General features: G+C 36.8%; 1 protein-coding gene across 1 annotated transcript in view; it reads left to right on the top strand.

The window, feature by feature from the left end:
• Positions 1-26599, top strand: part of ANKRD12 (ankyrin repeat domain 12) — a 59499-nt gene that overhangs the window by 14802 nt on the left and 18098 nt on the right. Inside the window, exons 2-7 of the mRNA XM_058024566.1 lie at positions 4439-4576; positions 10894-11041; positions 18583-18729; positions 19760-19960; positions 23182-23324; positions 24895-25042. Coding sequence (XP_057880549.1) covers positions 4490-4576; positions 10894-11041; positions 18583-18729; positions 19760-19960; positions 23182-23324; positions 24895-25042 — 874 coding nt within the window. The 5' untranslated portion in view covers positions 4439-4489. The remainder of the gene's footprint in view (positions 1-4438; positions 4577-10893; positions 11042-18582; positions 18730-19759; positions 19961-23181; positions 23325-24894; positions 25043-26599) is intronic.

The raw sequence follows: 26599 nt of genomic DNA, 5'->3' as shown, positions 1-26599 counted from the left end.
AATTAGTGATACTCCCATAGAAGGTTAATCTTGTGCCCCCTTGCTTTGAGTAGTCCCAGCAGGCAGCTAACCTTCAAGATCAGCTGTACAGCAGGGCTACCAGAGAAAACCTTCCCAAAGCATCCTGTCACATTTTGCTGTAGGTGTTGAAGGGAACACAGTCTGAACCAGAAAGGAAACAGCTAGCTCAGTGAGCACCAAAACTAATGATGCCTAATTTCTTAGCAATTTGTGTCTTGTAATTGACTGACTCTGGTAATGTGCAGGTCTCAACTAAAACTGCCCCCCATAATTAAGAGAAAAAAAGAAAGGAAAAGTGGTTTACAAAGGCCATCTCGTGTGGAGTTTTCTTCCAGGCAGTATGTCATGAAGCTCATATTGAAGCCTTCCCATGCAAAAAACAGTGATGGATTATTATTGTTATTCTTATTATCCACTGGCCACCTTTACCCCTGAAATTTGTGAGTGCTTAATATATTTGAAAATTCCTGCTGCTGCCAAATTAAAAGAAAATCCATCTACAGGCTTGGAAGTCATTAGTGAATCATACATATGCACCTAACACAAACACATGGCCCTTAATTTCTCAGAAGAACAAACTGAAGGGTGTAAAGGAGTGAATGACAGTGGCAGCAGCACCATTGTAGTACTGCTTGAATTCCCTGGTTTTTTGCATAGGTAAGGAGAAACTTTTTCACATCTTTTTCATCAGTGCTAGTTGTAAGCTTATGCAAATTAATACAATGACTTGTTAGCATTAGACATTAATTATATCACTAATTTTCTGTAGCTAATTATATCTGAAATTCTGGTGGTTGGTGGGATTTTTTTGGGATTTTTTTTATGTCCAGGGTTTTTTATATGAAATATTCCTAGCATTGTATGTCACTGCCCATAGATCTGTCTAGATGCTTACCTTTATTACTTCAAGGAGAAAATAGAACTTTTCGTTTCTTAGTTGAAAAATGACTGAGAGAAGAGTTCAACAGTATTTCCAGTAGTATGACTCATGATAGGTAATGAATGTGCAGGAAAGATGTCCAAACATAAAATAAGAATATCTGATTTTGTTACATACAGAGAAGTTTCTTTAATAGGAAGCAAATTCTGTTTTATTGAAAAGCTTGAAATCAGTCTGTTTGAGAGAAAGCACAGCTGTGCCTGTCTATCAGATGAAAAGTAAGGACACTGCTTGTTGTGACAGAGGAAATTAATTTGAATGTAAAGAGTTTAACTTTTAATTTAGGATTCTGGTGATTCAAAATGTGCCATCAAGATTGTCTAATAAACCAGTAATTGCATTAAGAAATGGCAGTGAGGAAAACTCAAAGCAGACAGATCTAGATTTCCCTGGAAGACCCTGTTAATGTTCTACATTTTCACTATGAATACAAACATTTGTGTTTAGAACTTGAGTTGAAATGGCACTGAACTCCAGACAAATGGAAATAAAAGCTGAAGTGTCAGTAAAATCACTTAATCCGCAGAAAATTTTATTGTTATATACACTATGTAATCACCAGTTTAATAGTTTGCCTAATTTCTGGGCCACCATAGTGATATTTTAATAATTTTTTTGAATATCTGCTCTTTATGAAAAGTATTTTTTTCTCAAATACTTGATGCATTTATGTCTGTTTTAAATTTTGCACAGCCATTGTGCAACAGCAATCTGGTACTTGGAACACTTTATGGAAATAGTGCTGTTTGTTAGTCTTAGAGTGTGGTGGTTCTGCTTTGGTAATCCAGTATGTAACACTCAGTTTTAGTGAACTTCCAAAGCAGTTTTTTTCCCAAAACATATTTGACTTTGGGTCAAGAATTTAATGAATTCACGTTGACTTTGGATCGCAGAATCAGTGGGTCAGGTTGGAGGGGAGCACAGTGGGCATCCCAGAGCACGTGGCTCAGGATTGTGTCTGGAGGGTTTTTGAACACCTCCAGTGAGGGAGACTCTGACACCTCTGGGTTAACTGTCCCAGTGCTTGGTCACCTGCACAGGAAAGTTCTTCTCGTGTTCAGGTGGAGCTTCCTGCACATCTGCTTCTGCCTGTTGACCATCTGGTAAAGAAAATGGAAACATCCTATGCTTTCTGTTTTCATTTACTTCTATTTCTATATTAAGCTAACTGTATTATTAAAAATACCTTTAATTGAAATCTATTTTGAAAGTGTTTTCATATTCCTCTTGCCCCTATACAATACTTGAGGCTGGTATACCAGCCTGCCATTTAAAAAAATAAACTGTTGCTGTCCAGATGAGACATGCAGGGAGGCCTTTTGTGAAGGGCAGCTCCTGCTGGTGAAGCAAATGAGACCAAGGGAGCCAAGCCTAAGCTCTTTAAGTTTGGCTTTTTGCTGTCATACACCAGTGAATGTGTATGTGAAACCAGGAAAGGAAGAGAAGAAAAGCGGGAATGGAGATAATTTCAGGGAGCCAGGTAGCAGTAAAAAAGGAAGGAAAGGAAACAGCAGCATATGCAATGAAAAATATTTTGATTGAAATAATAAAGAAAACTTTGACCCATTATTTTTTTAAGTAGTTGTAATCATGATATATACAATGGGAATTGTTACAAATGAAACTTACAGAGAGGATTTGAGAGGCTAAATGAGCAGAAGCAGATTTATGACTTGTCCCTTTTTAAACCCATGGGAACAGATATTTGCTACTATGGTAATACATTGTTTGGTCTAATCAGCACAGTACTATTCTGTGAAGATAGTAACTTGTTGCTTCTTTTAGGATTCAGGAAAGATTTTTTGTAAATTACAGGAAACTCGGTGTAGTTTTCTTTCTCTTTGAACTGATAACCATTTTTTTGTTCCTGCAGCTGTTAGAAAAAGCAACTAAAAACAAAAGGCTGATAACCATGTGCTTTAATGTTCATTAAAATTGAACAATTACTCTCTGTATCAGTAAGGCTGCATCAATCCTGTTAACACTCCATAAATGGAGTATACTAATGTTTCTTTTGTCTTAAGTAAGAGTAGAACAGTATGAGTTTCACAATATTGTATCATAGTGGAGACAAGATTCTGGTTATAGACTGTGAGATTGTTTCTAATTAATCTCTTCCTGTTTTTCATAAGCTTGTGGTTAGTGTTAAAAAAAAACCCCAACAAAACAAAAAACAACTTCCTCAGGTATAGGGGAAAGGGAGGAAACCAGCAGAACTTAGTGCAACCTTTCCTACTTCTCTGTCTCAAGGATTTAGCTTTTTGAACTTTCTTCCCCTCCTATTCTGGAAGATTAACAAAGTAGCATGTTACATTGTTGTATACAGCACTATTACTCTTAGACAAATATTAAAATTTTCCACGGTTTAAGCTTTGTGGGGGATGGATGTGTGGGCAGGATGTAGAAATTTGTTTGAATATCAATGTCTCACTACACACTCAGGTGTAGTGTGCAAAATGGTTTTTTCAAAGTCCAGATTTGTTGTCAGTTAACTGTGCCAAACCAAAATAGTGCCATGGTCCTAGAACAGCAACAAATTCTCTACATGACGATCCCAAAACCTTAATGGTAAAGCAACAGTAGAAGTGTTGCACCTGAAATGGTGATTTGATCAAGCATTGAATTATGACAACTCAGTGAGATTGTGATCATGTAAATACTTGTAACAAAACACATCAACTCAAAAAGACCCATAAAAAGTGCTGTCAAATGCAGTTTTACCTTTTGTGTGACCTTTCCTCTCAGCCATTCTTGCAAAAAGGGTGGCTCTTCCTGCTGTGGAAGAGGCAAGTCAGACCTCTTCCATCATGTGAATCTGTAGTGACACTTGTTTGGTGTACCATGGAGATGAAACACTACACAGCTCTTGGAGCTTTATATAGATATATATCTGGCTCTAGTAGTGGCTTATGTAATTGATTTGATAGACAGTGGAAATTAAGGTTTCTAGTTCTGGGTTTAAGCTTTAGAAGATTTTTCTTCTAAAAGGGCATCTCTTGATCCAGAAAGAATCATAAATCATAAGACTTGACTTTTTTTTCCCATACTACTTTGAATATACAGTGTTTCAATTTCCTGGGCTAGAAAGCCTTATTTCTCTTTCCAGTGTTGCTAGAAATCTTGTTCATCTTTCTAAGCCTTAGGACATTTAACACAAAGTGAGATATTGAACCTATGAACCTGTTAAAATAGCCAAAAATGTTCAGTCTTCCAAAAAGGTAAGCTAGAGGGATGAGGTAGTTTAGCAGCTGACTTGGTGCTTTTTTCATACACCATCCCCAGCAACAGCTGTGTTAGACCTTTTGGGGTTTTGCCCCAAGGTTTGAGCTGCATGTGAGGAAGATGCTTGGAGCCAGGTGTCGTTTTAGTCGTCTTTTTTGGGGTACTATCCAGCTCTGCTACCATCTGCAGTAACATTTGTCCTGAAATGACACTGCCGTGTGTATATTTATGTAATGTTGTTTGTTTGTTTTTCAGACACAGGATGAACCCACTGATACAAGATACAACTAGCTAAACAGCTATAAAATGCCCAAATTTGGGTCTACAAAAACAGTTCAAGTTGAAAATTCTGACAGCAATAGCACCATGGTGGAAAAAACAACTGCAAGAAAGGTAAAGTTTATATTAATGCCCCTTTAATTTCAGGAAAATGAAGCATGTTTAATGATTTTTGTTGCTGTAATTGGAAGAAATAAATATGAATCTATGTTCTGATATATTCAGTGTTGAAAAAAGTTATACATTTTTACATTTATTTAACTGTAACTTAAACTGTGGGATAGAATTCTACTTTTATTGTAATGTGCAAGTTAATTTAAAAGGAGCTGGATGCTTTAGTGTTATTTGATATAAGCTAGTATATAGTCTCCATATCTTAGCTAATTTGAAGTCTTCATATACTCACAAGAACAACAATCCATATTTTATTTTATTTTACTGTGTATTTCTCTCTGTACAAACACAAAAAACAGGTGTGAAGGCCTGTGACAGAGCACAGACCAAAGGAAAACAGAAGTTTCCAATATTCCTTTATAGCAGAGGGACTTACTTCCCCTGTGAGGGAGGACTTAAAAACCAAATGCTGCACAAAGCTTTGGAGTAGCTCCTGTACAAGGGAGTCCCATCTAAAAATTGTACAGACCATTTTTGAGTGTTGGGAAATGAAGGAATATCATATCATGCTGAAGGGTTGTTTGTTGTTTATGAATGTGAAGTATCCCATGATTTTCAGAGTTCTGGAGGCAAGTTTCAAATCACCCAGTTCTTCAGTTTGTCTGTCTAGTGCACTTGTACAATGGAGCACAGATTTATCTGTGCTACTAATGAGTAACAGACGCTGGAGTAATCCTCTGCTTTGACAATGATGAGTGACATGTATATTGCCCTAAGGAGAGAGAATCTGTTTGTTTCCCAACAATCTATAAAGCTGTCTTCTCTAGAAAAGGATTTTCTCTGTGTGTGTGGTCATACTTACTCTTGTGTCGAAATCTGGATTCTCTGCAAGACCATTTGATGATGAATGGGTGTCAGAGAGGAGGAGGTTAAAAAACAGGAAAAGATAAGAAGATTCAGCATCTACTTGTAACTTTTTATCTTCCAAAAACATTCATAGAAACCTTTAGACCTTTTAGTCTCGTTCTAGTTTGTTTCATTGGTCCCAGTAAAGTGAGGCAAAGGTAATTCTTTCTGCTGACTCTGATGAACTACTTAGATAAGACGAGGAAGATAACAGAATAAAATAGGGAAAGGAAATCAGCTTACTAGTAAAGAGATGAAATAATGTTGGGTTTTCTTTTTTTTTTCCTATTTATTCTGGTCTTTATTTGGGATATGGTCACATTAATTGAAGTATCATTCAGTAATTTAGGGACAGAGTAGGGAATGGAAGATCAATAAAAGCTGTGAATATGGAATCCCAGTGATGGACTGATGAAGGTGATACCAAAAAGTAAGCTGATAAACTGCTTGTACTGTTCTGTCCAGTGTTGCTCACTCTCCACCCTGGTACAGTGGATAGCTTGAGATTGGAATAATGTAGGGTTTGGTTTGGAATTGCATGATATAAAACAATGTGTAATATAAGGTCCTAAATAAAAACAGAGAATTAATATTATTGATGGAGAGTAGAAGTGTTTCAGTTAATATTTCTGTATTCAGGTTTTTAGCATAATAAACACAGTTGTCATATTTTGAGAACTGAATACATGGTTATGTTAAATAATCACTTAAACTGTCACATACCTGTTCTCTAATGGACAATTGTGAGAAGTGTTCAGCTGGCCTTTGACTAATCTGCACTTTTCAGTGGATTAGGAAAGATAGAGAAGATATTGTCAAAATGTCATAATTTAGATTCTGCCAAGAAAATTATTTGGAATCAGGCAGGCAATAGGCTAAGGTAAAGTGTGAGTTTGAACAACGCAAAGTCATGAAGGTAAATCTGTACTACATACACAAACATAGAGCCCTGAGGTAAATAAAGATTGACCAGGCTAATCAACAGTGATAATTTTAATGAAATATCTTCAAAAGGAAGTGGAAATATCTGTAAAGCAAATATGGATTTTTCTTAATGCATAAACATTTGCAGCCATGAATTTAAAAGTTAGAGTTCTTAACTCATTAGAAGTATGAAAAATGTTAGGGATTCATTAGGTAATGTAATTGGTGTTAAGAAGTGCTGAGGCCTAGTGTGAAATAGTGTTCATAAAATACAGTGCCTCTTACAAGTGATGAGTAATGCTAAAGGATACCAGTCCATAAAAAATTCCCATTCTTCACAATTTAAAAGCTGTAGTGACCTAAATGGCATAAAACTATTCCAATGGTTAGCATAAGAGAAAAGAAAAAACACTTGTAGGGTTTTATTTCCATTTCATAGTTTTTACACTGTTTAGCTGGTTCTAGTTGTGCACTCTTAACTGTTGACAGAGAAATGTAGTGAGATTACTGTTGTTATTATTAGGCATAATCTTTCATATTTGTCCAGAAATTAATGCTTATTGTGCAGCCCTAACAACCAGTGAATAGCTATGTGAACATGTGAACTATGTGTTCAAGTCTTCTGACAACTCAAAAAACACATTAGAAATAACATTGCTGTTAATAAGATGAGTTTGTATCATGTATGCATTAGAGTACATGTATTTTTATTTCAGTTGCTGATCTGGCAAGCATAAAAAAATAGTAGAAGTGTATACAGCAGCTAGACCATCTAATGTTTGAGGTATTTTATCTCATGAGGCATGAGATATTTTGTTAACATATGAACATGATGAAATTTTAATTTATCTGAATTTACACTTCATATGGTCAAACTAAGGAAGTAAACTATGGATATCTCTTCCAAAGGAGAAGCACATTTGGAGTTTGTAAGAATTAATTCTCTCCTTGGAAGACTCCAGCAATAGTGCCCAAAACCGTTTGGTACCATACAGAATATTCTTCAGTATATAATTATCTTTGATAGGCAGAAAAAGAATGCTTGTTCTCCCAGGGCTTAGTACATCTGCTAGATTGTATGGCTCTCTGTTGCCTCCTTTTGTGTCTTGTCATTGATTGTAGCAGTACCAGACAATAGAGCTGGAATGGGATATCAAGAAATTGTCCAGACTGCTGTTTGTTAGCCTTCTGAGACAGTTCCTGTTGAACAGATTAAAAATGTGTTCCTCATCATAGCACACTAGTATGGTTTTGTTGACAGAGAAAATTCTTCCTTGTTACTACATCCTCCAGTGAGGCGTGCATTAAAGGTTGAGCCATGCAGATCCAGTCCATCCATTTGCCCCAGAGTAGAATAAGCTGTACTCAGTTCCTGACAGATGTTTGCCAGACCTTTTCTTTAAAGGCTTGCCTGATGGAAATTCCTGTCTCCTTGGGCAGTTTATTCTGATACTTAATTATGCTGACTGGCATAGAGTTAGATACTTAGTAGAAGGATAAATAACCTTTGCTAGTCTCCTGTTGCAGTCTAAAGCCATTAAATGTTCTCTAGCTGCAGTGGACATGGAAAGTATGTAATGCTTTTCACTTTGCAGCAGTAGTTTAGTTTTCTTAACATCAACATCTCATCAGTGTTTTATCTGATTAGCAGTTCTCACTTGAGATTAATCAGCCTCTTTGGAAAGTCCACAGGATTTACAGATTATTTTATTTAAAATGTCAGCTTCATTTTAGGTTGCTTATATGGGTCACATTAAAGTAATGCCACAGACCTGTTGATGCTGTGTTTTGAACCTTGCCTTGGACCCTGAGAGATGTCCATGCTGTTGCAGTGACTAGGAACAATCGGAACAGTGAATGCTCACTCTTGAAAATGGAATGCCTGGTCTAACCTGCAGGGTTTCTAGTTCCTCCTCCTACTTCCTTTACTTGGAGTTTATTCCAGGATGCCTTTAAGAGTTTTCTGTCTCCTAACACAGCATTTTGTGATGGTACAGTTAATTATTTTTATCAGTTTGTAGGACCTTGGTTTTATTCTGGCTTTTCCTATTTTTGTTTTGTATTAAGACTGCTTTTCAAATCAGTCATTTTACAGTTGCCTTGCCAGGGCTCTTTGCTTCTTCCTCTCTTTCAGTTGTGATGAAGTCTGCATATCTGATTGTGTCTCTATTTCAGCATTGTCACCAAAAATAATAAATAGCATCAACTTCATACAGACTTCTCAAACACCCTGTCCATTGCATCTTTTGGTTTGGAAAGTCCATCACTGAATGCTGAATGCTTATTTCCACATTAGCTAAAGAAGAGAATAGTCTCCCTTTTTTTTTCAGTTTCTGTGTATTCTATGTATAGCCTTTTTTTAAATTTTCAATGTGTTTTTATTTATCTGAAAGTTTGCACTTTGAACTGTCTCTCCTCCTAATTAGAGTTTCATATAATTAATTTTCAGTCATTATTCAAAAACTAGTGCATCATTCATAATATTTAACATGATACATATAAGCAATTTAAGAATTAATGTAAAGCTATCAAATTACTTAAGCAGCTTCTGCCTCTTTGTGAGCACCTACTGATGTATTTTACTGAGGAGTGCCCTCAAAAAAGGAATTCTTTTTAGAGATTACCAACTGCAAAAAGTTGTGGGGTTTTTTTTCTACTGAACAAGTTGAAACCAAGATTTTCTGCTTAGGAATTTTAAATTATTTTTAGTTTATCCTTTCTATTGCATAGTACCAAACATAAGACAGTATTCTAGAGAAAGAAATAAAATTTTGATGCCACTTCATATTGTGGGAAATGCACATACATAGATAGGAGAAATAAATGGTTTGTCTGAAACAAGGGATCAGAAAGCTCTTGGTGAGGTTGGGCTCAAGTGGGAATCTTGTGTGTGTGGTGGAAGAGATGTGGAAAGGCTTAATGAAGTTTGGATCTGCTCTTGCTAACTTAGAGATGCATTTGGAATTGATGACTTGTGTTAGATGGATGAACTTCTTTCATAACTAATACCACAGGCACTATATGATCCAAGGGCTTAGGGGTGTCTTAAGGGGTTTGGGTCTTTAGATTTTTTTTGTTGTTGTTCTAGCATGTAAAAAAACAATAAAAAAAGGAAGATGTGGTTTCCTTTGGGGTTTTGAAGGAGAGCTGGCTTTGGTTTTGGTGTGTGGATTTTATTCTGCATTTTACTTTGGCTTTTTGGGTTTCTAAACTTGGAGTGAAGAAGACAGGTGTTCTCTGAGGGCAGCAGCCTTTATACTTCAGGAACTCTGTTGATACAGACTAATGCCTTCTTTGCCATTTCCCTTGTACAGATATTTGTCTTTTGCAGTTTGTAGGGTTTGTTACAAGTTCTTTTTCTAATCACTTCTGCCTAACTTTTTGGCAACATTTTAAACTCAGCATGTCAGATGATGTCTTCCTACCTGAGTTTGGTTTCTTTGAAAAAAAGGAAAGGTGCCTTTGAGAACAGTACCTCTACTTCAAGTTATTTTTTAGTTTTCCTCCAAATGAATAAATCTTCAGAAGTACCAAGGACCAGCTTTTTGGTTTTCAGTGATTGGCAAGGTGATGAATATTCTTCTTCTACCTTTAGGAAGTTAATCTATTAGTACTTTCATCTGATCATATGTTAAGAATGACATAAAGCTGTAGAGTTGTGATAGCTGACAGAGTGGATAATTGTTTCTGCAGCATGTATTATACAGAAAAGATATCTCTGCATTGCAACTTGATTGGTAGCTAAGATGTTGGGTTTGCAGAGGGTTCTCTCAAGCAGATTTTACGCTACTCTGGTATCTTTTGCAATCTTTATCCTATATTAGTGTAATCAAGTATAAGTTAATAGCGAGCGTGTTTAGGTTTTTCTCTGTTTATTTGAAATATGGGTTATAAGCCAAAATATCTAGACTTATACAACTCAAGAATCCAAATAACTTGCACCTTTTTCTTCTAAATTTGGTATCAGTTTAAAACCTTCCTTCATAGATTTTTCTTGAATGAAACATTGCACTGTTATTGTTGAAATAGAAAGGGAGTTCTGCATTGATGTATCACAGGGTGGGAGTGGAGGCAGGGGAGGGTAATTAGAAGGGTTTTTGGGGGTTTACAATTCACAGTCTAAATTGCAGTGTGGGCTTTTAATGTGCTTTTAGTGGGATTGTTATGGTCTGGGAAGGAAATTGGGGTGGTCATCAAGATTTGGCAAATTCTTGTTCAGTTTATGTTGCTCCTTTGCTAATTAGTTAAGCCTCTAATAGTGAACAGCATTTCTACAGTGATGTGTCTGAAAGTAGAAATAACATAGAAGTTAGTAATTTAAAAAAGAAATGACAATTGATTCTATTGTTTATTGAATAAATTTTGTATTACACGTACTTAAACACAAGCACATGCATTCTCACATGTCAGTCTTTTCAGTCTGTATACATTATAAGACTGTCCTGCTTTATGCAAAAATTACTTAGTATACTTTTTATTTACATTAGAGCAAGGACAAGATTGCATCCTACAGCAAAACTCCAAAAGTGGATAGGAGTGATGTGGGGAAGGAGATGAAAGAAAAGTCTTCCATGAAACGTAAACTTCCTTTTACAATTAGTCCATCCAGAAATGAAGATCGCAATTCAGACGCAGGTAGAACCTTTTTATTTCCTTAACTAATTATTTGTTGGTAAAATACGTCCTAACTTAATTAATTGTGTGTTATGTTTTTACATTGATTTTTTTCCCCTTTAAAAAGAATACTAAGTATAAAAGTTGCTTGCTTCCTTCTGATTGTTGCATCTCAATCTGATAGGCTCTCATCCTGTCATTAGCAATAGCCAGCATGCCACCATCGTTGATCTGTATTCTCCAGTTGTTTCCTAACCTCATTCTTTCCTTCTGCTTCAGTAACAAATCTTTCTTTGTTTTGTCATCCCTAGAGGTCCATTTGTTCAAATGAGTAAACAGATGAAAAACCATGTGAATGCCTTGATTTGAGACACAGCTGTCAGCCTTTCATAGCCTTTTTTGGGGAGGGAGCATTGCATTGGTAGATGTACTGTCCTTCATAGAAGAGATTGCGAAGGTGACAGAGCTAACTGAGCTAGTCATGGAGAGCACACTTTCCTTTCAGTTTAAGTTCCTATCACCTGTACCTTCTCTGCAGAGCCTAAGTAGTTCTTCCCAGCATAAGCTTATTTATATTAGAACTGATTTCAAGGCTTCAAACTGCCATTCGTAACACAGTTCTTGTCTAATCAAGATGGATGGAGCTGGATACAGTCCAAGAGGTACAGTTATCTCTGGGTTTAGGTAATTAATTATCTGTGTCATTGTGCAATTATAGTTCAGTAATAGTTAAGTTGATAACCAAACAGTCTCCATGGCCAGCAGAACACATTGAAGTTCCCCAAATTTCTCAAAGCTCAGTGCTACAATTGTTTATACATTGCTTATTGTACATTTGAATATTTTCATGACCAGAGAGTTCCCTTAATACATGTAGATTTAAATGCAAGGTAGAAGTGTAAACGTCAGTGTGAGTTTAATTTTTGTTCAGGATTGATTTCATGCAGATTTGGCTCCTTGGTAATACAAACATACTTTTATTACTGTAAAGAGACTGTAGTATGAAATCCATATTTGACATGGTCACATTACAAAACAATGCTGTTGGCATTAGTTCTGTTCCCAGTGGTTTTACAGCATTCTTGCACTATTCACAATACCATTTGATTTTGAAAAGACTATGTCTAAATTAGAAGTATGCTCCCAGCACCTGCTTTATTAAATTTTTTGCTTGATATTAGACGATAACTATTTTTTCATAGTGGAAGTAAATGTATTTAGATGTAATATTAAATATATATTGAAAGTTTTCTCTGTTGAAAATGTTTAGTCATGTCTTCTTAGCCCCATCAACTTTAAATAAGTCATTGTCCCGAGTATCTTGTAAAGTAGCCGAACTTTTTGTGGATTTTTTGCTGTAGCTTATATTGTTACAGTTGCCACAAACAAGACTGATTACTTCAGATGCTTAGACATGCACAAAAAGACAGTGCTCACACTATAAAATTTTTTTGTCAGAAGTTGTAGCAGGGAGGTGAAATAGACAGTTCAAGAAATATTTAACATAAAAGTAGAAGGTATGTGGCTCTTAACTGTGCTGGCAAACACCACAGCTTGGTCAAGATTTAATTTCTGCTTAGCTAAGGAGGTTAGAGCAACTGCCCTTTTGCAGGTGGGACACTTGGTACATAAACCTTCCAGAAACTTCAGAGCAGGAGCACTGCTAGGATGAAAAAACTGTTCCTGTAATGCAGATTCTGTGCCTAACCAATTAGGTTAGACCACTGGGAATTAGACACTTACACTGGTGCCAAGTTTGTCACTGACATGGATTAGGAGTGACATCAGTGATCATGAAATGCAGTGCTGCTTCTGGCACAAACATGGCATTATACATGGAAAAGGTTTGCTGTCACTGAGCTAAACTGTTACCTCTGACAGAAGTGTCTCCCTGATAGCTGTGTACAGAGAATGGCAAACACTGAGAAACAAAAAAGTAAGTTTTTGGAAATTAGAGTGTAATTGAACACAGATGGGGGAAAAAGAAAAGGTAATGAAAAGCTTCCTATCAGCTTCAAGGTCTTTAAAAATATGTCTGAGTTAAAAAAGCCCTAAATGTAAAAGTAGCTAGAGGTACTTGAAATTTTTTAGTTCAATAGTTTAATAAATGGTTTATCCCCAAGATACATTATAGGGTTACTAGGTGATTGTAGAAACTCCATGACAATTGGATTTCATCCTGGTTAGGCATGTCAAAGAATCAAAGAATGGTGATACTTAATTTTAGAGTGTTAACATCTTTAAAAGTTTCTTGGTTCTAGTTCCAGGGTCTTCTGTAAACTAAAATTTTGCGCCTTTTTTGCTGATTTTTGTAAAAATTGCTCCTTTTTCTGGTGGGCTTTTTTTTTGTTTGTTTGGGGTTTTTTGTTTTTTGGGTTTTTTTTGTTTTGTTTTGCTTTGTTTCAGGTTTTGTCTAAATATTGCAAGTGATAATGAACATGGACAGCCAAAATGAATAGTGCTGTAACACAGAAATGTTTTGGGTTTTTTTTTTCATTTGATTTCTGCAACACTGTACACAAAGTACATTTTACACCCAGTCAGTTTTGGCAAGACTGAAACCAAACAGCATTTGTTGAGTCTAGAACAATTATGGCTCACCTCTTTATCTAATTTTTTTTTCTTAAGAAAATGCTACAATAAATTTATATTCAGTGTTTTAAGATTGAGCCTTTTAGTTCCTTTCTTAACAATTGGATACCCATGAAGATTGCAGCCAGTTGAGAAGGCTGCAGGAGCTGCCAAGTGTGTGCAGGTCTGGAGGACAGTGTGAGTCCCAGGAGAGCTGTGGCCCTCTGAAGAGGCCCCTGAGAACAGGACACACCTGGAAGGACACTCTGTCCCTGTCTTTATCGGCAGCATCCTGTTGTGTTGCTGCTGTTGTGCAGGGCTCTGACACTCCCCTGGCTGTGGTGGCTTCCCGAAACTGAGAGCTCTTTGTGACGTCTCCATTCTTGGTCAGAGCAACCACAAAAACAATACAATGTATACATCCTGCAGGCAAATTTATTTATTCTGCAGTATAGCTTTAACCTATTTATAAGTAAATCTTAGGGAGTAGTCTACACACAAGCTTTGATTGAAACTGCTGGATTGGATGATTGAAGCAGAATTATTTTTCATATATTTTAAAATAAATTCTCTGATTTGAAGTCTCCCAATCCAAAACCATAATTTGATTGAAAAGCCATCAGTTATTTAGACTGCTTAAACAGAGTTGCTTAAATTTTCTTAATGTATTTAAGTAATCTGGTTAGTTTTAAGTAACCATTGATGTGGTTATTGGAATAAGAACAGTAGATAGGTGTTGATTTTGCAGAGGTCAGATTTGTTTGCTTTCTGCACCTTATTAGTCTGAAGAGAAAAATTAGAATTTTTCATAATAATTAAACATAACTGCAGATCCTAAAAATCTTTCAGTTGTAAAGAGAGTCTTGTTACAGAGTTGATTATTCAAGAACAACGAGTTACAATTACACTTAATGTGGTAATTTGTTAATCTTTCTTGGAAATTATGTTATCCAGATTTACTGTTTATAGCAGGATCTTGGTTTTGTTTTCTGAACCTCTTTAATTTCTGTTTTTAAAGTAGTCCAAACCTGGCACAGTCATACTTCTTTTAGCATTTAGTTGTCATCCAGAAGAGCAAAACAGCTGACCTCTTCATGCTGCAGGGGTACATCACAGTAACACAATTCCTGTGCTCCTGCTTTCTGTTGTTAGAGAGGTTTGTGGGAGTGTTGGAGGGAATGTTCACACACTGCTTGCTGGATTTGGGCTGCTTATTGTTCAACTGTAAAAGCTCCATTTAACTGTTGTTTGGGCTACAGGCAGGAAAGCGGAGGTGGTTTTGTGTGTTGGTTTTGTTAAATAAATATGTCATAAACTTGATTAATTAGGTATCACAATAGTACCTTGAAATCTCTACATTGTTAAATGCACTGTGGGGTCTCTGCATCACATTCTAAGCTTTCCCTTAAGGTAGGAAAAATATCCAGTCATGATATGTTTCTCTTGGAAGTAACTTGGAAATAACTTCAGTCAGGTGGCAATGATCACTCAGAGCTCCATAAACTCTATCTCTGAACTCCATCATCTGCAGAAGTGGTCTTTACCTGGCAATGAACATATTATTCTTTGATTGTATATCATTCAGTCTTATGACTTCATAATATTCATTTTAAGCAGTTCATATTTTAATTTTGCATGGTCCTGTTTTTTGATCCTGTTAATTTTTATGATTTAGACTATATTGGGAGTCTTTTACATAAAAACAGTGTACGATGAACCCTGAAGTTTGAATTTGGGGTTTGTTGTTTTTTTGGGTTTTGTTGCCTAATTTCCTTTATCCACTGAAGTGATTATTTTACCAAATGAAATGCTCTGTTAGTTTGGCATGATTTGTTTTGAGAAATCCACATATTATGTTACTTAATAATTTAATTTTCCAATACATTGAAAATTACCTGAGTGGGTATTTGTACTTTATCCAATTGCAGGACAAAGCAAGCAAACAAAAAACCAGATACATTATTGGTTGCCTTGGGACAAAATCTGTCATGTGTAAATTATCCTAGTACAATCACCAGTGTCTCTGATGTTCCTCGTGCCAGTACGTTCTAAGTGTTGTGAGTGGATTTCATTGAGCCCTTTTACAAATAAGTACTCAGATGCTCCTGAATTCCTGTTTCACATAACCTGAGTATTTCAAAATAATTTTTTCACTGTTCATTGAAAAGCTTGTGTTGCTAAGGGAAAATCTTAAAGAGCCACACACAAGGGGGTGTGGCTGTGTATTTTGAAATTTATTTCATGAAGGTGGTTGAACATGAAGCCACTGGAATAGTTCTAGTTTCTATTTTTTAAATAAAAAAGTGAAAAAATCTCTTATGTTCCATTTCTAATGAAGGTAAGTTCATTTCTTACTGCTGAAGAACAGCAGAAAGTGATGAGAATGTGAATGTAATAGAAGATAATTGAATTCCATAGAACCTGAAAAAAAAGTATAAAAAATGGGGAAAAAAAAGCAGCCAGAAAGAAAAATCAAACCAAAACAAACCAACAACAAAAAAAAAAGCACAAACCAATTGATGGAGTTTCATAGTCAATTTTGTAATTAAATTCTACTTAAACTTCGTATCTTAACTGATTCTGTTCCTTTATGAGGGAAGTTTTTACTGTTCAAATTGTACAAACATCAAGTTCACAGTGGTGAAAGTTTCCTGTTACTATAAGATGAAGAATAGCTAAGAAGTTGAAGTTCCTAAATGTTAAGTTGGTCTCATCCTGTGAAGTGTGCTATGTATTGGTATTCTTGGAACATTGATTTTTTTTTTTTTTTTTTTTTTTACGTCTAGAACTTTTTATTTTATATGCCCTACTCACTTTCCCCTGGGATTTTTTGTTGTTGTTGTTTGGTTTGGTTTGATTTTGGGGGGTTTTGTTTGTTTGGGGTTTTTTTGGAGGGGGAAGGGTTTGGTGGGTTTTTTTGGGTTTGTTTGTTTGTTGGGGGTTTTTTGTTTGTTTCTTTGGGTGTTTTTGCTTTCTTCCACCCCTCTTGTCAGAACCAGTTCATATCTGTGAGATCTTGGAGGGGATAATCAGGTGCACCAGCTATAATCTTGAGAGTTTTTTAGCTTTGTTGTTGATCATATTGATTTTTGTGTATTAAACTGTTTAGATTTACTGACAACATATATGAAGTCCAATATCTGTTTAAATTAAAGGGTGTCTCCTTTTGAGCAGTAAGTGCATAATTACAGTATGATTTGGTGAGAACAGGTGTTCTTATTTGATGCTTTTAATTTGTAAGATCTAGAAATGCTTTGCAAACACTGTGTTTATAAAGTGTAATAGAAGAGTAATTTACCACTGAAATGGAGCACTGAACATGAGGCAGGAATAAATTGTGCTGATTTAAATAAAAGCAAAACCCAAAAAACTCAGACAATCCCAATGTATTAAAGAGTAAAGCCTAGATAATAAAAAACTTTATTGCATTTATTTTGATGCCTTATTTTCTCAAGCTGAAAATAGCTATAAAATAGTAAGAAATAATTCAGAATGAAAATAAATACATTTTTCAAGGAAAGAATTGTGAACAATAAATAGCAAATGCTAAGAAATATCTGATTATGCTGGTCAATCTGAAATGTGTTATTTTGATGGAAGTACTAAGTTAGTCAGTAAAGTGTATGCTGTGCTTTATCTTTGCAGAAAGAGCAGCATGCTTACAGTGGAAAGATTAAAGCACAAATTTATTGTTAAGGGGTTTTTTATTATTTTCCTACGCAGATGTTTTTACCAATAGGGCAGAACACAAATAGCGTTGATTTGGATATTGAATTAATTTTTTAGATATTCAAGACTCTGAGTTGCCTGCAGTTTAGGAATAAAAGAATATCTGATTCTGTAAAAGGAATCTTGTTTCCTTTTTAAACATGATGGATTAATAAAAAACCTCTATAAATGTATAGAGGTTTTTAAAATATATACATGGGTCAGTAGCTTTCCATTCTTAAATACTCTCACTGGCAATTGTTTAGCCCATAAAATCATGTATTTCTTATGGGTCAGTATGGAATTCAAGATAAGAACTGTTGATGTGCCTTCCTGTGCCTCAAGTGCACTGCATTACTAGAGCTTGTGTCTGTAATCAGGTCTAGAAAGTGAGATTTAGAGAAGGCTAGGAAAGCAGAAAATTAGTTGAGAGGAAAAGAATGGTACAAGAAAGAAGGTAGAACTATAGAAAGTTAAAAGATAACTAGGAACTTCAAAGGGAATTAAGATTCTAATTTTTACCTCTGCAGAAGTTCAGTGAAGTTTTCCTCAGTGGAGTCCTCTGTTTTAAGGTCTTCCTCTTTTGCAGATGATAGGGTTTCTTGGTTTTGGTGGGAGTTTTGTTTTATTTTTGATGTGTTTACTCAGATGTGTAATTTTAGCTCCTGGTTTAAAACTTGGAGATTAAATATTAAACAGCTTCTGTAAATATTGATAAAAGGAAAGAAGTTATGTATGTAAAATAGCTGTATGTGTTTGAAGGATATGAATTCTGGAGAAAAAATTGCTTTAAGACAAAATACCAGGATGAGTTTGCGAGAAACAATCTTTAAACCAATTACTTAGCAGATACCAATATTAACTAGTCTTTTCCTAATTTTTACCATGGTGTCTTGAGAGAAGTAGAAGAGAGGGTAGTCTCAGATCTGTATTCAAAGCTGACCAGCTGATTTTACAGAAATTTTAAGTTCTTGGCTTTAATCTCTGCGAATTAAGTTGTGGCATACACAGCATTCCTTCTATGAAACAGGTTTTTCATCTGTTGGAATTTTTTGGTAATCCTGCTTACAGCTTTAAGTGCTTTATCTCAGTAGCTTATTATCCTAATATGATTAGAGCAGGTAACCAACACTAATGCAAATGCAGTAAGTCAGAGGTGTAATTTCTGGTTTTCATCACCTGTCACCAGTCACGAGTTTACAGGCCTTAAGAGGATGGTTGTATTTTTTGAAAAATATACTGATGGAACTGCAGCTTGAGTCTTGAAATGTTCCTATTTCTAGAGAAGGAAGGTCCGGAGAAAAAGAAAATGAAGAAGGATGCTGGGAATAAGAAATCAGCACCCGTTAGCATTCTGTTTGGTTACCCTCTGTCAGAGCGCAAACAGATGGCACTTCTCATGCAGATGACAGCAAGAGACAACAGCCCAGGTGATCTTACAGAGTGTACAGTTTTCTTCCTCCTGCCTGTTTAATTCTGTCCTAGCAGAATATTCAGAACACTGATGTTTTTCAACAATCTTTTATTTTTTTCAAATATTTTAAATCATTCATACTACTTGTTAAAATTTATTTTGCATGGATGATTAATCCGATGAAAAATTCTTGCTCTTCTATATGTATGTGAAAAGCTTTGCACCATGATAGCTGTAAAAACTGAAAATTTAATTTCTTCCTTTGTTTATTTTTGCCTCACAGACACTGTTCCATATGGATTATTTAAAGCCTGAAATACTTTCTTTTCTTGATTTTTATTGAAGCTTAACTATTACCTCATTTTCTCACTTTGGAGCAGGATTTTAATTTGGGAGGAAATGGGACTATTTCCTTTTGATTTAATGGGAGAGGGGAGACATCTTGTTCTTAATTCACCATTTCAAGCTGTCCTTGATCCAGCTGCATGTAAAAAAATCTTTATGTGTATATGTTCTACAGGTGTAAAGTTTTTACAAAATTGCTATTTAAAAGCAAATGGCTGGGTTTTCTTAAGGAACTATCCAGTCCACCCAGCTGTGGAACTTAAGGAGCTATCCAGCTGTCCAGCTGTGTTGGTACAGATGATGATTTGTATGTAGTACAATACACAGACTGTAATTCTTTTAACTGGCATCCCACTACATAAAAATATAGTGGAATTTTGCTGGAGGAAGGAGAAAGCAGGGTAGATACTGATCTGCCTTGTCTTGATTCAGGAGAATTTATACCAGAGTATGTGAACCTTGTAGTTTGGATAGACTTCATCTTTCCTAGAAACTTGCTTAAAATAGTAAGATTTTGCAAAATGCCATTTTTCACATTGGAAATCAGCACTGTGCTGACTCCTATGAAGGGTGAAGTGTCTTTTATTGAAATATAATTATTCACTGGTTGTTACCATCTTTGAAGGCAAGTGTTGACAATCTTTTTTCTTCATCTCACTTTAATTGACTTAACAGTGACCATTTAAAAACTTGTTTTGTAGATTCCACCTTAAATCATTCCTTACAAACAACACCAACCCAAAAGAAAACTCCAACCTCTTCTTCAAGACAAAAGGACAAAGTTAACAAGAGGAACGAACGAGGGGAAACTCCTCTACATATGGCAGCAATTCGAGGGGATGTTAAACAGGTCAAGGAGCTAATCAGATTAGGTGCAAATGTAAATGTAAAAGATTTTGCAGGTAAGTGAATATGAGTACTCTTAACTGTATAAATTAAATGTAAGACTGAAGGTTTCCTTTCAGTTCATGTTGTATGCAAATGAAAAACTGTAATTTCGTGGAAATTCCCAAAGTTGTGTTGTTCATTTCCAGTGGCGGTGGTAGTACTGGGACACTGTAGAACATAGTTTATGATTAGAACAGTGTTTTAATACTGAGAGGTTTCAGTTACGTCCAGGGCCTTGGTGTAGTAGGTATTTACAGAAAAATGTGCACACAGATTCTGTGTTCTTGCTGAACTTGGTAGGACTGTGCTGGGCAGAGTTAAATGGTGAGACTGTGGGCTATGTGAGGAGATGCAGAGTTGAGTAGTGGTGGAGGTGATGGTGCTGTGACGTGCAGTGTCTTCACTGGGACAACTGATAATGCAGCAAGGCAGGGGAGAGTGGTACGGTTGCAATTGTCATCTAGTCCTGCTGGATTAATGACAGCTTTGATATGTCAGTATTTAATGTGTCAGTATTTGCTGTGATTTACATAATGGTTGGTGAGCTTTGTTAAGTTGTAACATATACAATATTCTTAGATTTATGATCTGAATTATGTTCTCAGTGGGAATGGTTGAGAGGAGTTGAGGTAGCAAGCCCCTGTGGAAGAAGCTAAGAGCTATATAGCACAAATAGCTGTCAGCTCAAACTTGACTTCAAGAGAAGATATTAATGAGATGAACTGAAATACTGACTTTAGGTAAGAAGTAGATGGGTAATTTCTTGATTTGAAGAGGGTAGCTGAATTTGTAATTGAACATGAAGCTGCCCAGGACTGACATGTAGAGGAAGAGAAGAGAAGCAGAACTAGAACACTTTGAGATCTTCAAAGAAGTTGAGAGGGGAGATGAGAAGAACTTGTTGACAAGAGCAATTTTAGAAAAGGAGGGGGAGGTTCAGGGGAAGACAGGCCCATAGAAATCACTGGGAGAATAATAGAAACACTTGAAGAAGAGATGTAGTGGGTTGACCTTGGCAGGCTGCCAGACGCCCACCCAGTTGCTCTCTCACTTCCCTTCCTCAACAAGGTGTTGGGAGAAAATAAGATAGAAAAAAGCATTCATGGGTCATGTTAAAGACCATTTAATAAGAACAGCAAAAGCTGCCTATGCAAGCAAAGGAAGAAGAATTCATTCACTATTTCCCATCATCAGGCAAATATTCAGTCCCTTCCCAGGACGCGGGGCCTCAGCAGGTGTAACAGATACTTGGAAAGAAAGACAAATGCCATTATGTACAAACTACCCTGCTTCCCTCTCCTTTCAGTGAGCTTTTATTGCATGACATCCTGTGCTATGGAATACACATTTGAGTAGCTGTCCTGACTATGTCCCCTCCCAAACTCTGGTGCAGGAGGAGGGAGAGAAAACCATGACACTTCACAAGCCCTGTTCAGCAGTAGCCAAAACACCAGTATGCTCTGAGTACTGGTGTTGCTCCCAAATGCAGTGCACATTACTGTATGAGTTGCTTTGAAGGAAGTTAACTTCACAGCTTCATCCCAGTCTCACCTAGGGCAGATATTTTATTTTAAAGGCAGATGAAAGGAAAAGGACAATGGCTGAGAACTGGTTCTGAGAATCAGTTGGATACAAGTTGGAGGCTTCGTTCAAAATTCTGGAGGAGTTGTTTGGGATCAAGTGAGATATTTTTTTATTGGTGATCCAAAGTGAGAAGCAGAGATGGCTGAACTTCAAAATACTGTGCAGAGGGAGAAGTCAAGAAGAGGGGGAGGATTGAAGCAGTGAGTCATGAGTGGAGAAAAGTAGGAATTTAGGATGCAATGTGGTTTAGAGAATTAGAGGTTTTTTTGCTAAGGATTTGGCAGAACTAAAGGAGCAGAAAATGAATTAGTAATGGAGGAAGTAACCCTGCTCATGGGATATCTGCCAGAATGATACTGCTGTGTGAGAACAAGAGTAAAGGAAACAGATACTGACAGCAAGCCAGCACTAGAGTTGGCAGGCTGGACATTGTGAAAGGATGGAAAAGCAAAGCAGTACAACATGGAGAAAAATAAATTATGAAGGTACTTAATATAGAGGATAAAAGACAGAGATCAGAGGGCTGAGAGCAGAAGAGTGTTACCATGTTGGGTGAGTGTGAAAAGAGCAAATGGCAAGAAAGTGGAAAAATGGAGGTGGTAGCCAGACAGTGCTGGAAGTGAGTAACCTAAGTAATGATTGAAGAGGAAATTTAGCGTATGAAGAAGAGAAAGAAGTGTTTTGCTTTAGAATAACTTAGAACCTTTTTTCTTTTTTTCCCTTTTGCTTTTTTCTTTTTTTTTTTTTTAGCTGCTTTTAAAATTTAAATGAGTGGCAGCTTGGAAGTTGAGTGAAGGCTGAAGGTGAGAAATCCCATTACTGAGGGATTAGATAAGTTAGGGGTTTCTTGTACCTCTTCTTCATGGATGTACAAGACTGCTACTGATTAAATACAAAGCTCATGTGATTAAACTCTTTTACTGGTTATGTTGGAAACAAAAGTTGAATGCCTCCCCAGAACTGGGCTTTGAGAAGGCATCAACAGCAGTTCAGGTCAGCTATGAAGGGGAAGTCATCAAGCTGGGGAGAGGAAATTAAGGTAAGGAATGTAGCATATGTGGGTTGTCATCTACAACTGACACTCTGCTACAGAGAATGAGCACTGAACTCGAGGAAATCATAATTGCAAAAAATGACTAGTGTTCTGGGAAATAGCAGAATAAGTTCACTGCCATTATTTATTAATAGCTTGCTCTCTAGCTGCTGATGTTGTTACTGACTCCTAGTACATGTTCAGTAATTCTAAAGGAGCACTGGTTATGGCAATTTGCTGCACTTACCATTTCCAATAGTGTGGTTATCAGAGGGTTTCCATGTATTATAGTATTATTTTTATATGTATTTACCAGACTTCAAATGTTTACTTGTCAAAGAATCTCTGAGATGTTTGGCCTGGGGACTTCATGCCAGATTTTGTCTTCTGCTATTTGATTTCTGATTCCAGTGTTTAATCTCAGAAAAACTTGGAATTCCATGTGAGGTTTGAAGTTGATAAAGTGTATGTTGTTCATCAGACGGATGGCATTGCTGTTCTGCCAAGTACTGTGTGTGAGAGTGTTTTGAAATGTTCAGAGGCAATAGAGATCTATAGCACAGGAATGAAAAACCAAATCTTTGATCTTTGTCTTAAACCTACCATTCTTCACTCTAGGCTGGACACCTCTGCATGAAGCTTGTAATGTTGGTTACTACGATGTTGCTAAAGTTCTGATAGCAGCGGGAGCAGATGTGAACACACAGGGCCTGGATGATGATACCCCACTTCATGATTCTGCTAGCAGTGGGCACAGAAACGTGAGTGTTCTGGGAGAGTGGGAGGGGGATAAATACGTGGTTTGAAATGCTAAAGCTTCAGAAATCCTGACTGTCCTCATTGCAGTCATATGGCCTTGTAGTTCTACTTCTGCTGTTTTGGGAGCATCCTAAAGTTGTTCTGATTGTTTCATCTGACTTCTATTGCCAGATATTTTCTACTAGTATCTGTTTTCTTAATTATTTATAGGCTTCATCTTTAGTTTCTTAGTAAATAAGCACTGAAGTGACTTTTTTTGAGAAACTTTTACTGTATAGAATTCTCAAAAGAAAATGATCTCCTAAAAGTATACTGTGGATTAGTCTATACTGTACATATATGTTTATAAATATTTCAAGGTATATATCCTATATTTCTTTTTAAATTGATGTATATATATTCTTATTATTTTTTTTAATTTACCAATCAGCACTTAATGGAGAAGATAAATGGAGATCTGTAGGTGCTTTATATTAACTTTCAAATTGTTCTTGATTTCTGCAAATAAGATGCAGAAATGACTCTGCTTTCCCTTTATATCTCCTTTATTTCATTACTGTGTATGCAATCTGTTGTATAAAGCAAAAGATAGAATGCATCCTTGTCTTGGTTTGGAAAGACAGGTGCCTGCTGAGGAAATCCTTAAATCAAGTACACCTTGAAAACAAGATGTTCAGTTTGAAAGGCTTTTCTGGAAAAGAGAGAAATTAATTATCATAATCTGTTGGGAATTTTTTTATTAGCTGTTTAGTAAGTGGTTTTTTAGGTATATAAACAAATTGGGTCTTTAGATCAGCTTTCATAGAGTTGTTGCAGAGTCTTGGAGAACAGGACCTCTTGTTTATCTGATATCAGTACAGGTACCTGTGGCAATCTCACTGACATTATGTACCAGAATAATTCTGAAGCTTCCTGTTAAGGTATCACTGTCTGCTGAATTTCCACATTCTTTATACATAGGAAAAAAAAGTAATACTGGACACTGTGTAATGCAGTGGCCTTGGATTCACTGTAATATTAATGAATTGTTGCATTTGATGATGGAGAAGTTGATGATTTTGATTTATTGCATGTAGTTGCTGGTGGGGTGCTTTGTTCCTTCAGTAAGATCTTGGATCTCTGGGCTTTTTGGAACTGCTGGGGAAACCAATAGTATTGTGATTTGCAAAAGTTTATCTGTTCCTTATTGAAGTGAAATAAAATTTGGAGCAAGAGGGTGAATCAACTGCAGAGGAGTAAAGAGCCTGGTAAGTGGGGAACCAGATAAATTGTGTGAAGAAGTGCTAGAACAGCAAGAAAAAAGGCCCTTGTTTCTTTCTTTTATAATGATGCTGTGTAACAAAGGGCAGGTGTCTCTAGTCTTCCCCTTTACCTCCTTTACAGAGCAGACTCTATGCACTACCTGGAGTTTGCATTTTACTTGCTGAAGTCTTGCTTTCCAATCTCAGTATCATGGATAGGACTTAGGATCGCATATTGTGTTATTCACGTTTCGTGTGCAACAGAGGATTTTTATGCTGGTCAAGTAACATGTTGTGGATAACCTGAAAGATGATTTATTTAATGCTGCAGATTGTGAAGCTGTTGCTTCGACATGGTGGAAATCCATTTCAAGCCAATAAGCACGGGGAAAGACCTGTTGATGTTGCTGAAACTGAAGAATTGGAGATGCTGTTGAAAAGAGAGGTGCCCATCTCTGATGATGAGGACAGTTGCTCAGGTAAAAGTAGCTGTTTAATTGCATACTTAATGCATCACTTCACCTAAGTTTAAGTGGCCTTAATCTTTTGTATAGTGTTAGCTATTAAGGCTTGCTGCAGATAACAATTGATTGTCTTTCACTTACATTTTTAGGGGTAGTTTGTTAAATTTCTCAATTGAATTACCTGAAATGTAAATTCTGATTTTTATTTTTTTTTTTTACTTTTCTCTCTGTCTTTAGTAAGCCATTCCCACTTTGCAGATCAACTCAATACCAGAATGATGATTTTACCAGAGAAAGATATAGAGGAAAATACCATATTTTTTACGATACAGTGTGTTTCTGAGATGGTTCGTTTCATGGTGAAAAATACCCCCAAAGTCACTTCCCATCTTTAGCAGATCAATCAGAAGTCAGTGTTTCACATGGATGTAACTTAGTTACTCAGTGTAGAAAAGTTCCTGCCAGTGGGTGGGACCACTGGTTTCTGTGGGTGACCAGGTAAGTAAGTTGCTGAAGTGGAGGCAATAATTCTTGGACTCTCCTGTGTTCCTGCAGATTGAGGAGTATGTAACACTTCTTGGAGCACAGAAAGAATTGTTGCCTCCTCAGAAGCAAAAGATTCTTGATCATGGGTAACTTACTTGAGTGCCAGACAGGAACTTTTGATTTGGCTTTCACAGAATATTCAACAATTCAGAATCTTTTAGTTAAAAGAAATGAAGTGGACTGAAAACTGGCTGAACGTCTAGACTTCTAGGCCAGAATGGTGGTGATTAGTGGCACAAAGTTTTTTGGAGGCCAGTAACTGCCTCTGTACCTTGTATCAGTACTGTGTCCACTCCTGTTTAACACCTTCATTAATGGCTGGGGTAGAGTGTTCCATCAGGAAGTTTCCTAATGACACAGAACTGGGGATTCTAAGGAGGAGTGGGTGATGCATCAGAGAGTTGTGCTGCCATCCAGAGGAATCTTCCTGTGTTGGAGAAATGGGCTCCTGGGAATCTCATGTAGTTCAGCAAGGGGAAGTGCAGAGTCCTGCAGCTGAGGAGGAACAGCCATCCAAGCAGCAGTGCAGGTTGGGATCTGACCAGCTGGGAAAGCAGCTTTGCAGAAGTGGCCCTGGCTCATGCTGAACAACACCAAGTTGATCATGAGCCAGCAAAGTGCCCTTGCTACAAAGGCCAGTGGTGTCCCAGGCTGCAGCAGGAGGCATGTGGCCAGCAGGTTGAGGGAGATGATCCTCCCCCTCTGCTCAGCACTGGTGAGGCCACAGCTGCAGTGCTGGGTCCAGTTCTGGGCTCCCCAGTACAGGAGAGACATTGACACCATGGAGAGAGTCCAGGGAAGGACCAGGGGCAGGACAAAGAGCCTGGAAAAGCAAAGGCTCAGGGGAATCTTGTTGATGTATAAAAATACCTGAGGGGAGGTTGCAAGGAGGACAGAGCTGGTCTCTTGTCACTTGTGACAGGACCAGAGGCAGTGGGCACACAGTGAAACACATGAAGCTTCCTCTGAGCAGCAGGAAACATTTTTTTCACTGTGAGGATGACCAAGCAGTGGCACAGGTTGTCC

The sequence above is a fragment of the Melospiza georgiana genome, chromosome 1, assembly GCF_028018845.1.
Source record: "Melospiza georgiana isolate bMelGeo1 chromosome 1, bMelGeo1.pri, whole genome shotgun sequence".
NCBI classification, from domain to species: domain Eukaryota; kingdom Metazoa; phylum Chordata; class Aves; order Passeriformes; family Passerellidae; genus Melospiza; species Melospiza georgiana.
This window is presented reverse-complemented; position numbering and strand designations above follow the sequence as displayed.